This window comes from Oryctolagus cuniculus, chromosome X (genome assembly GCF_964237555.1).
Source record: "Oryctolagus cuniculus chromosome X, mOryCun1.1, whole genome shotgun sequence".
Classification (NCBI taxonomy): Eukaryota; Metazoa; Chordata; class Mammalia; order Lagomorpha; family Leporidae; genus Oryctolagus; species Oryctolagus cuniculus.
The window spans coordinates 132,995,312-133,008,059 of NC_091453.1; the positions used below are offsets into that span (position 1 = coordinate 132,995,312).

A 12,748-nucleotide genomic window follows, 5' to 3' on the forward strand; every position below is an offset into this window, starting at 1 on the left:
TGAGGGCGGGGAGCGGTTGGTGGGTGCAGAGTGGGCGGCCCTGGGCCTCGAGGACGCTGTGGCGGCAGCTGCTGGCGCTGCTGCTTGCCTTTGCTGTGGGGTCTCTCCGTGAGCTAGAGAAGACCGCCCCTTAGTGAGGCAGGAGTTCGGTTTCTGGGCTGGTCTGCCTGTCCACCGCTCCACTTTACCTAGTCTGGGTCTGGGAGCTCTTTGCATTTCTATCCCCGCTGGCTCTCTGGCCGGGGCAGTGGCTGGCTGAGGCCGTCCAGTGGGACGGGGGCACGTGGACCCCTTCAGATATAGGTAGAATGTCCTGCACAAGCAGGCTGCCGGCTGCGGCTGGAAAGCCTGTCTCCGGACCGACCGGCACCCCCCCCCCCCCGCCACTAATACCTTCTCGTGCCGCGTGTGTGACCTTGCCGCTTTAAATCACACCTTCAGGTTGGGTGCAATTTCCCTGGGGACAGTCAGACTGGCTCCAGGAGACCCTGGCTCTCTGTGTGACCTTGAGGCTACAGATCACCCCTTCAGGTTGGGTGCAATCTTTCACCAGAGCTAGCAGAGGAGGGGGTTGAGCCCCTAAGGGGACGGGAAGTCTCCAGCAGACCTCCGCTGTCTCCATGAGCCCCAAGCCAATCAACTTACGCATGTGAAACCCCCGTCCAATGGGCACCCCCAAGAGGATGACCCAGTGAACAGACAGTGATGCCTTAGAAACCCAGGACACTTCCTCAAAGCCAGGGTCCCGCTCAGGCACTCCACCTGCTCTCCTCTCGGACCAGACGTTTTCTCTGCCGCTCACCAATCAAATAAACATTTATTTTCTAATAAAAGTCTCTGCCTCTTCGCAAATCGCTTCCCGGCTTTTTATTTCTAGGCTGAGCTGAGGAAGAGAACCCATGTGACTTCGCTCTGGCAACTGCCCTCCCCTCTGAGACCGGTAACAATGGCTCAGGGTCCTGTTTGGGTCATCTCGTGGCCTTCTGCTTGCCGGTGCCCACGTCTCAGGCGGTGCCCCAGATGATGGGTGGGGCTGTCCCTGAGGGCGCCATGGAGCAGCCATGAATGCTCCGAACCGCCACATCTCAGAAGACCCTGGGATGCCATCCACGTTTCAGACCTCAGCACAGGAGCCAGTGGGTGGCAGGTGTGCTCAGAACCATGCAGGCGCCCTCACACGTGAGGAGCCGGGCCGCTAGGTCTGCACTGAGGTGAGAGTGCGTTCTCGAAAGGAGGCCACGTTGGTCCTGGTGGGCCCGGCCTTCGCCTCCAGCTCGCCCTGGGCTGGGCCTCAGTGGCCGTGGCTCTCCAGCAGTCTCCTGAGGGCACCCTTGACTTCCTTGTTCCTCAGACTGTAGATCATAGGGTAGAGCATGGGAGTCACGTTGGTGTAGATTAAGGACACGATTTTGTCCTGCTCTGGGGTGTAGCACGACTTGGGGCGAATGTAGATGAAAATGGCACAGCCGTAGTGCAGAAGAGAGACCAGCAGGTGGCCCGTGCAGGTGGAGAAGGCTTTGCTCCTGCCCTCAGCAGAGTGGATTTTGAGAACAGCAGCGATGATGAACGCATAGGAGAGCAGGATCAGCACGAAGGGAATCAAGAGGATGAGCATGCAGACAACGAAGATGGCGACCTCGTTGGCTCGCGTGTCCGAGCAGGCCAGGAAGAGCACAGCGGGGATGTCACAGAAGAAATGGTTGATCTCGTGGGACTGACAGAAGGGCAGCAGGAATATCAGTGTGGTGAGGGTGAGCGAGAGGGCAAAGCCGCTGATGCAGGCCAGGGCCAGCATCCGCAGGCAGAGGCCCCTGGTGATGAGGAGTGCATAGCGCAGGGGGTTGCAGATGGCCACGAAGCGGTCATAGGCCATCACAGCCAGGAGGAAGCACTCGGCCCCGCCCAGGGCGATGAAGAGGTGCATTTGCAGCGCACAGGCCAGGAAGGGCATCCGCTGGCTCCTGGACAGGAAATTGGCTAGCATGTTGGGGACAATAACCAACGTGTAGCAGATTTCAATGGCAGAGAGGTTTCGAAGGAAGAAATACATGGGAGTCTGGAGGCAAGAGTCGATGAGGGTGATGAGCACAATCGCTGCATGCCCTGCCAGGGTGACAAGATGCATGATTAGAAAGAGCCCAAAAAAGAGGATCTGCAGGTCAGCCATCTCCCCAAAGCCCAGGATAACAAACTCAGAGCTCAAGGTGTGGTTCTTCCGCACCGGCTCCATCCCGTGTGCTCCTCCGGACGGCCCGTGAGCTGGGGAGGCCAGCCTTCGTGCAAGTCCCAGGCCGTGGGAAACCCCGGAGCCCTGTGCACGGACCAGAGTGTCGTCAGCTCTCCCGGCCCTGCCACCGCCTTTTCCAGGCTCGCCCTGGAGTTCACTGTGTCAGCCCCGGGACTCCGGCCCTGTGTTCAGTGAGCATGAAGAGCTGCTCCTGGGAGGTCGCCTTGGAACACCTGTGGGGCTGTTACAGAGACGGAGCAGATGAGTGAACCCTAAAGACGGAGCTGTTTTCCAGAGATGCCAACCCCCGGCTTTCTGCCCAAACTGCTTGCGTCAGGAGGAGCTGGCGGGGGTGGGGGGTGGCGCCATCTCTGCCGCAGAGGTTCAGGGGGAGACTGGGCCTGCGGGGCTGCTGACGCTGCAGGGGGCTCCTGCAGGATGAAGGGTCACTGAGGTGATCTTACACAGTTTGGACTTCGTGCCAGCAGACTCCCAGGATTCCTGCTGCCAACAGGCCGCCCACAGTGGGCTAGGGGGCAAGCCAAAGCCCACAGTGGCAGCTGCCCCTCTGGCACCCATCGCTCCTCATGGCGTGGAGGCCCTGGCTCATGCGTCACCTCCTCCCAGCCTTTGCTCGACCCCTACGTTTCCTCAGCACTCTGGACTCCCCCTAAGCATATTATTTGCCACCAGGTCCTGTCATTCTCCAATGCTTTCTCCAGCTTGATCAACAGCCTATGAGCCCCATAATGGCAAAAGTGGAGAGCCGTGCTGCCTGTCACACCCTGGCTGAGGCTTGCTCAGGATCTCAGTAAACGTTTGTTGAACGAATGCCTCCCGCTCATCTGCACATGCTTCTCTGTTAGTTCCGGGCCAGATGCCGAGTGAGACGAGGGCAGAGGGAGGGGCTGGGTCCCAGGTAAGGCACCCCCAGGACAGAGCGGGAGAGTCAGGGAGGGACCTGTCTCAGGACGCAAGTTACAAGCCAGATGGGGAAGGGGGGAGACCTTATAAGGGGTCTAGAGATTTAGCCAAGCGTGAATCTGCAGGAGTTAGGGACCCTGTGGGAAGGGCGCTGCCACCGAGCGAGCGAGCGAGCGAGCGGGGCTCACTTCTTAGGGACGGCTGAGGATCCGAGTGGTTTTCATGACAGCTCTGCTTGGCATAGGTGGTGGTGGTGAGTCCAGGGGCTCAGCCATGTGCGGGTTACGCTGAGCATCATTGTTGGCTCCTGTTTACCTCACCGGCACCTGGATCGTTAGAGCTGGACCAGTACCTAGAGGGAAATGTGCGCATTCCTCCGTTGCCTGCATGACCTCCCCTCCGCAGCCGACAACAAGCCTGGCCGCACCAATGGCTCTGCCCGGACGCCACAGTCAGTCCCTGCGCAAAGGGCCCCTGCCCTGCTCAGGCCCAGCCCTGCGCAGCCCAGCCAGGGCTTCCCCCCGTCACACAGCCCCACGACGGTCCCAGGAGCCCCAGTTACAAGGACTGGCAGAGGGCCCGGTGATCAGCTCCTTCCACACAAGCGCCGCCTACAGCTGAGCTCAGCCCCGTCTCATGACTCAGCCCGGCCTCCCAGCCTCCACCTGCCCAGCCTTCCTCTGAACCCCAGGTTCTCCTTTGCAAGCTCTGTCTAAGCATGAGAACGCTTCCTGGTTTAAGTTTTTCCTCCTTGGACTGTACCCTGGGCTTTGGCTTCACTGCAACAAATCACTTGTACCCTCTTCCCCCGTGACAGTGCTGTGGAAATGTGGCGATTACTTTCTCATGCTTGGGGCCAAAACCCTTGAAAACATCAAAAACACGATGAAAATGAAAGCACAAGTCACGTAGGATTCAGCAACTTAAACAGTGCGATGTGAAAGTCAGCCTGAAAGTTTTTGATCCCTCAGGGCTCCCTCCCACTCTGCAAAGAGATCCACACGCACACACATTCACACACACGCGCACCCATACACACAAGGCTACTGTAAAAAGCTTATGGGGGAGGGCCGGCGCCGTGGCTCACTTGGTTAATCCTCCGCCTGGGCGCCGGCATCCCATATGGGCACCGGGTTCTAGTCCCGATTGCTCCTCTTCCAGTCCAGCTCTCTGCTGTGGCCCGGGAGGGCAGTGGAGGATGGCCCAGGTGCTTGGGCCCTGCACCCACACGGGAGACCAGGAGGAAGCACCTGGCTCCTGGCTTTGGATCGGCATGGCGCCGGCTGTGGCGGCCATTTGGGGACTGAACCAACGGAAGGAAGACCTTTCTCTCTGTCTCTCTCTCTCTCTCACTCTCTGTGACTCTACCTGTCAAAAAAAAAAAAAAAAAAAGAAAAAGAAAAAAAACCTTATGGGGGAAATAGGGAAATATGAGTTTACTCTGGTGCAAACTGCTTTCAGATAGATGCCCAGTTTTTTCAGAACGTGCGTTTTCCACATATCGTGGAAAAAGTCTGCACCAAAAAAGCCCTTTTGCACCAAAGTATACTGATACATTTTGTGTGAACTTTTTGAAGTACTCTTTTTTTTTTTTTTTTTTTTGACAGGCAGAGTGGATAGTAAGAGAGAGACAGAGAGAAAGGTCTTCCTTTTGCCATTGGTTCACCCTCCAATGGCCGCCACGGCTGGCGCGCTGCGGCCGGCACACCACGCTGATCCGAAGGCAGGAACCAGGTGCCTATCCTGGTCTCCCATGGGGTGCAGGGCCCAAGCACTTGGGCCATCCTCCACTGCCTTCCCGGGCCACAGCAGAGAGCTGGCCTGGAGGAGGGGCAACCGGGAAAGAATCCGGCGCCCCGACCGGGATTAGGACCCCGTGTGCCGGCGCTGCTAGGTGGAGGATTAGCCTAGTGAGCCGCGGCGCCGGCCTTTGAAGTACTCTTGCATGCACTTGCAGCTGCATACTCGTACACACAGTCATTCACATAATTGCACATCCATGCACACACACACAAACAAAATGCACGAAGGCTCACATGCACACGCTTGCACGTGCACCTGCGTAAACAATCACCGCAAACATTTTTAAAAAGACCCGGGTGAGATCCTCACCTCGGAATTCCGCGCATCGGTTGACTTCATTCTTTTTGATGGCTGCGTTGTGGATGCACTGTGACTTCAGCAGGCGTAACTAAACACTAATGACAAATATATGGAACTGTATGAACAAGGAGAAATGAAATAAAGACAAGGTAATGCCTTCATTCTGTGATGGCCTCCACGGTGCAGCGCTTTCTTCTCTCTCTCTGTCACATTCCGCGGCACAAGCCCAGCCGGGTGTGGAGCAGAGAGCACTGCCCTGCTCGTTCCTCACGGGCCGAGCAGCCCTGGAGAAGAGGCCGGGGGTCACCTGAGAGGGGCGCAAGGGTGTCCGAAGCAGAAATCTGGGGAGCAGCCAAGGTGGGACGGAGGTTCTTCTGCTCCCACCTGCGGTCAGGGAGGAGCTGAGAAGGATGCACGGCCCAGCCTGGGGAGAGCAGCGGCCGGAGCGGGAGACCGGGACCTGGCAGCAACAGCTTTGCAGAGCCACACGGCAGCTCATCAGCCTGTGTGGACCGGAGGGAGCACCCCCCGGAAGGGTTGCTGCTGGCTGTTATGAAGGCTGCGTCCCGGGAGGAGCAGGTCCGACCCGAGACTCGGGCTAAACAGCAGGGAGGGCCGGAGGGGAAAGTCCTGGGAGAGGTCAGGGAGGAGCCCGGGCTGCAATCCTTCCCCACCGGGAGTGCCTTCCCCAGGTGGCTCAGCCCAAGCCAAAGCCAAACCCAGAGCCGGAGGGCTGCCGATTGCTTGTGAACTAGAGCGTCCTACAGGGCTGCATGATGCCGGAGCCCAGTTCGCTGCACCCCCCCACCCCGTGGTGGGCTTAGCAGGGTGTAAATGGGCCTGGCGGGCTGCATCCAGTGGCAGAAAACCTCCTGGTTCGGGTTGGGTGGAACCCAGTGAGCAAGCCTTGCTCAGGAAAGGCGTCCAGTGTGCAAGGGAGCCTAGGTGATGGCTTTGTGAGCTCCTCCATCCCAGGCTGAGCGCCTGCGGTTCTGTATGGTCACTGAGAGGAGCGGGATCAGGGCTCGCATCTGCAAACAGGAAATGGGAATGGGACCTACCCCGCCCCCCCCCCCCCAAGACATCCCTGTTTGTGCTTAGAGTCACGCACAAGCCCGCTCCAATAATTCTAGTAGTTTCTCCTCTATCCCTGAGAAGGACTCCCAACACTGCTGGCAGGGGCTGGGGGTGGGGGTGGGGGTGGGGTCACGGTACCTTTCCAGCCTTGCCACTATCCCCCCCACCCATTCCCCATATTCTCTGTGCCCCTCCTCACCGCCCAAGTTCCTAGACAAAAGTTCCTTGGTTGTTAGCAGGACAAAGGGATTCAAAGCTTAGTGTTCTCAGCTCTCACGGAGGAGGCTTTGGCAGCAGCTCTGTGATGTGCTCTTGCCCTGCCTTGGGCAAGAGTGGGACTGCACGAGGTCCCTGAAACCCACCCCTGCTCAATCTGAGAGGCTGACCAAGGAAAGCCCCAGCAGCCCGAGGGAGAGGCCTGGCCTGGAGGCTGGGAGTGCCCTGCTCACAGAGGCCAGGGGACTCTTGCAGCAGGCGTGGTGGATGCCGGGCTTACCTTCAGGTAGGGCCCACAGGCAGGGGAGGAATGGAGGAGCTGTCACACACGCACTGCACGCTTTGGAAGACAGCTGCCTCAGAGGGCATGCAGGTAACTGGGCCTGCTGCCTCGGAAGCCCCCAGACCTTCCAAAGCAACAGCAGCTCAGGTACTGCAGCTGGCAAACTACCCCTAAGGCCTGCTTCTCTCTCTGGTTAGACAGCATGAATTCTGGTAGGATTTGGGGCCATCCACTACTGAGTTCTGGGAACGTAGCTCTGCTGGGACATTTTAAGACAATGACTTGGGGCCGGCATTGTGGCACAGTGGTTTGAACCCCAGCTGCTCCGTTTCTGATCCAACCCCCTGGGAATGCACCTGGGAAAGCAGTGCAAGATGAACCAAGTCCTTGGGCCCCTGCACCCATGTGGGGACTCGATGAAGCTCCTGGCTCCTGGCTTCAGCCTGGCCCAGCCCTGGCCATTGGGTCAATTTGGGCAGTGAACTGGTGGATGGAAGATTTCTCTCTCTCTCTCTCATTTTATCTCTCTGTGTCTCTCTCTTTCTCTCTGTTACTCTGCCTTTCAAAGAAACAAAACTTTTAAAGCAACATTGCCTTGCATTATAAATGTGGTGGGTGTAGGACTGGGGATCGATATCAAAGACATCCTTTGAACTATGTGGACTCCGTCTAAGAGAAAGCCACAGGGAGTTGGCATTGCAACCATACAGTAAAGCTGACTTCTGAGTAGAAGACAGATTGGAGACTGTGACTTGTGACAATTCCTTTCAGCTCTGTCTCATCACATCTAAAGACTTTCATTTTGAGATTCTCTCAAATGTCTTTGAACTTCAACTTGCAAGGAGACTTTTGAACTTTACTCTCTCCCCAGGAAGCTTCTCATGATGATGGTTTATATTTGGGTCGCCTGGTATGCTGGATGCTTATGACTGGAGTGTCATAGGGTTGCATTTGCTCTTGCTGCAGGATCTCTGATGCGATGCGTCGGGCAATGTTTGCTGTACATATCTTTTGTAAATTAATTAGTTAATTAATTAATTAATTTGAAAGACAGAGTTACAGAGAGAGGTCGAGAAAGAGAGAGAGGTCTTCCATCTGCTGGTTCACTCCCCAAATGGCCGCAATGGCCGGAGCTGAGCATATCTGAAGTCAGGAGCCAGGAGCTTCTTCCGGGTCTTCCATGTGGGTGCAGGGGCCCAAGGACTTGGGCCATCTAGAACCGGTGCCCATATGGGATGCTGGCACTTCAGGCCAGGGCTTTCACCAACTGTGCCACAGCACTGGCCCCCATACCTTTCTGATCACGTGGTTCATTCATCAAAAGCTCTGAGCTGAAGGGGCTTTGGTCTCTTTTGCTTCATTTTTCTAAGAATTATTTATTTGTTTGAAAGGCAGAGTTATATATACAGGGAGAGATAGAGGCAGAGACAGAGAGAGGTCTTCCATTCACTGGTTCACTTCTCAGATAGCCACAATGGCCAGAGCTGTGCCAATCCAAATCCAGGAGCCACGAGATTCTTCTGGGTCTCCCACACGGGTGCAAGGGCCCATATGGGATGCCAGCACTGAAGGCGGCGGCTTTACCCGTTACCCCGCAATGGCACCGGCCCCATCTTTTGCCTCTTCTTTCCACCCAGCTGAGGATGTGGGCCTCCTCTACAGAGCCTCCCCTTCCTCCAACGGGTTGTTCCAAGCATAGACACCAGGTGAGCACGGCATCAGCAAGCCCGCTCGGCTCGCACAGCAGGCTAGATCCACAATGAAGCCTGTGTCAGCACGAGGGCTGGGTGTGGGGTCCCCAGCTGCTGGCAGGGAAGAGCTGTGCTGTGCAGCTGCTGTTCCCTGATCAGCCACATCGTGAGCCTCAGGCCTGACTCACATTTATCATTTACTTAGTTATTGGGGTGTCAAACACACAGGAAAGCAATCCTAATTGGGGGCCTCAGATTTCCTTTGGCCTTCTCGGCCAGCACTTCTGGTTCCCAGAGTGCAACCCCCGCCCAGTCCCCTGCGTCATGTTGCCCGTGACCTTGATGCTTGTCTGCAGGGAGTGAGGAAGCCACAGCTGGCCCCGCAGCTGGGCACTAAACTCAGCAGAACCCTCACATGGATTAGATTAAAATGAGATGGAGCAACCTGGTTGATCACTGGTTTCTCATTTGAGCCATCATGGAGGACCGCCTCCCTCCCTCCTTCTCCCTCCAGCTGGGAGGACCCCCTCCTCGCTCTCTCCCTCCCTCTCCCGCCCACCCCCTCGGTCCATCCCTCCCTCTCCCACAGTCATGGAGGACCTCCTCCTCTCTCCCTCCCTCCCTCTCCTGCCTTCCTTCACCCCCCCCCCAACCCTCCTCTTTTTCTCTCCCTCCTTCCCTCTTGCTTCCCTCTCCTCCTGGGTTTCCAGTCTAGCATGAATCCGTACTTTTGAAAAATACAATAAAACTGGTAGTGAGATTAACTGAATAAATACATTCAAAATGTAACTTCATATTTTTATCACTAGATTCAACAGACATAAAGTCACTCTGTTGCCTAAACCCTCAGTACTTTCCACGGACCACAAATACTTTGGGGGTCATCACCAATCCTCAGACTGTCTTTCTTTTTTGGGGCTGTCAGAACAAAATACCACAAAACAAACTGTGTTGCATACAACAACAGAAATGTGTTCCCTTCCAAGCCCTGGAAGTCACTGGTCCAAACTCAGTCCTGGAGGTGGCTGGCATTCCTTGGTTCCCCTTGCCTTTTAGGCACTGAGATGAATCACTCCAGCCTCTCTTGCCTCTGTGTCTGTCTCCACATGTCCAATTTTATAAGCCCACCAGCTTCTGGACCACTCGAATGAGTTCCTTTCAAGTAAGTACATGTTCCTGGTTCCAGGTAGTCCTAAATTGGGTGAGGTGGGATACTATTCCACCCCTCCATGGACCATCATCATTTTGCAAAGCTGACTTTCCGTGGCCCTCACATACAGGGCGCAAGACTGATAGAAAGGCAAAGTCAGGCCTTGTTCCTGGTTCCTTGTGGAAATCACAGGTGCTATCCCACAAGGGCGTGAGCTCAAGGTAAGGCTGAGCTATGCAGCAGCTGGAGAAAGGGCACACTTCCTGCCCTGCCAGCACTCCTGGAAGCCCAGTCAAGTTGTGGTTTCAGTTCTTCTTCTTCTTCCTCCTCCTCCACCTCCTCCTCCCCTCCTCCTCCTTCTCCTCCTATTCCACCTCCTCCCCTTCCTCCTCCTCCTCTTCCTCTTCTTCTTCCTCTCCTCCTCCTCCTTCTTCTTTTCATCCTCCTCCGCCTCCTCCTCCCCTCCTCCTTCTCTTCCTCCTCCACCTCCTCCCCTCCTCCTCCTCCACCACCTCCTCCTCCTTCTCCTCCTCCTCCTCCTCGACCTCCTCCCCTCCTCCTCCTTCCTCCTCCTCCTCCTCCTCCTCTTCTTCTCCTTCTCCTTCTTCTCCTTGTCCTTCTCCTCCTCCTCCACCTCATCCCCTTCCCCTCCTCCTCCTTCTCCTCCTCTTCCTCCTTTTCCTGCACCTCCTCTTCCTCCTCTTCTTCTTCTCTTCGCCATCCTGGCTGGGCTTGAGCCAGGAGCGATGACCTCCACCCATGTCTCCTATGACAGCGGCAACCATCACTGCCACCTCCCAGGGTCTGCATCTGCAGGAAGCTGGGATTGGGAGCTGGAGCCAGGACTCAAACCCAGGCACGGGAATGTGGCATGCAGGCATCTGAACTGCCAGGTCAAACTCCCACCCCGTTCTCGGTTTTTCTTTTCTTTTTTTTAACTTTTATTTAATGAATATAAATTTCCAAAGTACAGCTTATGGATTATAATGGCTTCCCCCACATAACGTCCCTTCCACCCGCAACCCTCCCCTTTCCCACTCCCTCTCCCCTTTCATTCACATCAAGATTCATTTTCAATTCTCTTTATATACAGAAGATCAGTTTAGCATACATTAAGTAAAGATTTCAACAGTTTGATCCCACACAGAAACATAAAGTGAAAAATACTGTTTGAGTACTAGTTATAGCATTAAATCTCAATGTACAGCACACTAAGGACAGAGATCCTACATGAGGAGTAAGTGCACAGTGACTCCTGTTGTTGACTTAACAAATTGACACTCTTGTTTATGGCATCAGTAATCACCCGAGGCTCTTGTCATGAGCTGCCAAGGCTATGGAAGCCCCCTGAGTCCACCGACTCTGATCATATTTAGACAAGGCCATGGTCAAAGTGGAAGTTCTCTCCTCCCTTCAGAGAAAGGTACCTGCTTCTTTGATGACCCGTTCTTTCCACTGGGATCTCACTTGCGGAAATCTTTCATTTAGGTTTTTTTTTCCCCATAGTGTCTTGGCTTTCCATGCCTGAAATACTCTCATGGGCTTTTCAGCCAGATCCTCATGCCTTAAGGGCTGATTCTGAGGTCAGAGTGATGTTTAGGACATCTGCCATTCTATGGTTCTGCTGTGTATCTCACTTCCCATGTTGGATCGTTCTCTCCCTTTTTTATTCTATCAGCTAGTATTTGCAGACACTATTCTTGTTTATATGATCCCTTTGGTTCTTAGTCCTATCATTATGATCAATTGTGAACAGAAATTGATCACTGGGACTAGTGAGATGGCATTGGTACATGCCACCTTGATGGGATTGAATTGGAATCCCCTGGTATGTTTCTAACTCTACCGTTTGAGGTAAGTCAGCCTGAGAATGTCCTGAATTGCACATCTCTTCCCTCTGTTATTCCCACTCTTATATTTAACAGTGATCACTTTTCAGTTAAGTTTCAGCACTTAAGAAGAATTGTGTATTGATTACAGTATTCAACCAAAAGTATTAAGTAGAACAAACCAAAAAAATACTAAGAGGGATAACCTATTAAGTTGCTCATCAACAACAGTCAGGGTGAGGGCTGATCAAATCACCATTTCTCATAGTGTTCATTTCACTTTAACAGGTTTCCTTTTTGGTGCTCAGTTAGTTGTCACCAATCAGGGAGAACATATGGTATTTGTCCCTTTGGAATTGGCTTATTTCACTCAGCATAATGTTTTCCCAATTCCTAACAGGGATCACTTTTCAGTTAAAATTTAAACACCTAAGAATAATTGTGTGTTAATTACAGAGTTCAACCAATGGTGCTAGAACAAAAAAAAATACTAAAATGGGTAAAGTATTACATTGTACATCAACCATCAGGACAAGAGCTGATCAAGTCACTGTTTCTCATAGTGCTTGGTTTTTCTTCGAGGCGGTCTGAACTCTGCTGCGTACGTCTCAACGACCACACCAAGTGCACACGTTTGCCTTCCTGTCAGTCCCTGAACCCTGAAGTGTGTGTGTCTTTGAGAGTGGGTGTGTGTGTGTGAGAGAGAGAGGGATGAGAGAGAGAGAGAGGGGTGTGTGTGTGAGAGAGAGAGAAAGAGAACGGGATGTGTGTATCTGAGAGAGAGGGGTGTGTGTGTGAGAGAGAGAGGGATGTGTTTGTGTTTGAGAGTGAGAGAGGGAAGTGCGTGTGTGTGTGAGAGAGAGAGGGGTGTGTGTGAGAGAGCGAGGGACGGATGGATGTGAGAGAGAGATGGGTCTGTGTGTAAGAGATAGAGAAGTGTGTGTGTGTCTGTGAGAGAGGGGTGTGTTTGAGAGAGCGGGAGAGAGAGGGATGTGTGAGAGAGAGAGGGTGTGTGTGTGTGTGAGAGAGAGAAAGAGAACGGGATGTGTGTATCTGAGAGAGGGGTGTGTGTGTGAGAGAGAGGGATGTGTTTGTGTTTGAGAGTGAGAGAGGGAAGTGTGTGTGTGTGTGTGTGTGAGAGAGAGAGAGAGAGGGGTGTGTGTGAGAGTGAGCAAGGGAGGGATGTGTGAGAGAGATATGGGGGTGTGTGTGTAAGAGAGAGAGAGGTGTGTGTGTCTGAGAGAGAGG

General features: G+C 54.1%; 1 protein-coding gene across 1 annotated transcript; it reads right to left on the reverse strand.

The window, feature by feature from the left end:
• Positions 1 to 1,262: 1,262 nt before the first annotated feature.
• Positions 1,263 to 2,230, reverse strand: LOC138847749 (olfactory receptor 10V1-like). Its single transcript, XM_070067496.1, has one exon. It carries the CDS (start codon positions 2,228 to 2,230, stop codon positions 1,292 to 1,294), a length of 939 nt encoding a protein of 312 aa, XP_069923597.1. The 3' UTR covers positions 1,263 to 1,291.
• Between the last annotated feature and the right edge of the window lie 10,518 nt (positions 2,231 to 12,748).

Bases quoted from the DNA above. Each gene is read 5' to 3' on its own strand.
- LOC138847749 (XM_070067496.1), bottom strand. From the start codon at position 2,230: ATGGAGCCGGTGCGGAAGAACCACACCTTGAGCTCTGAGTTTGTTATC.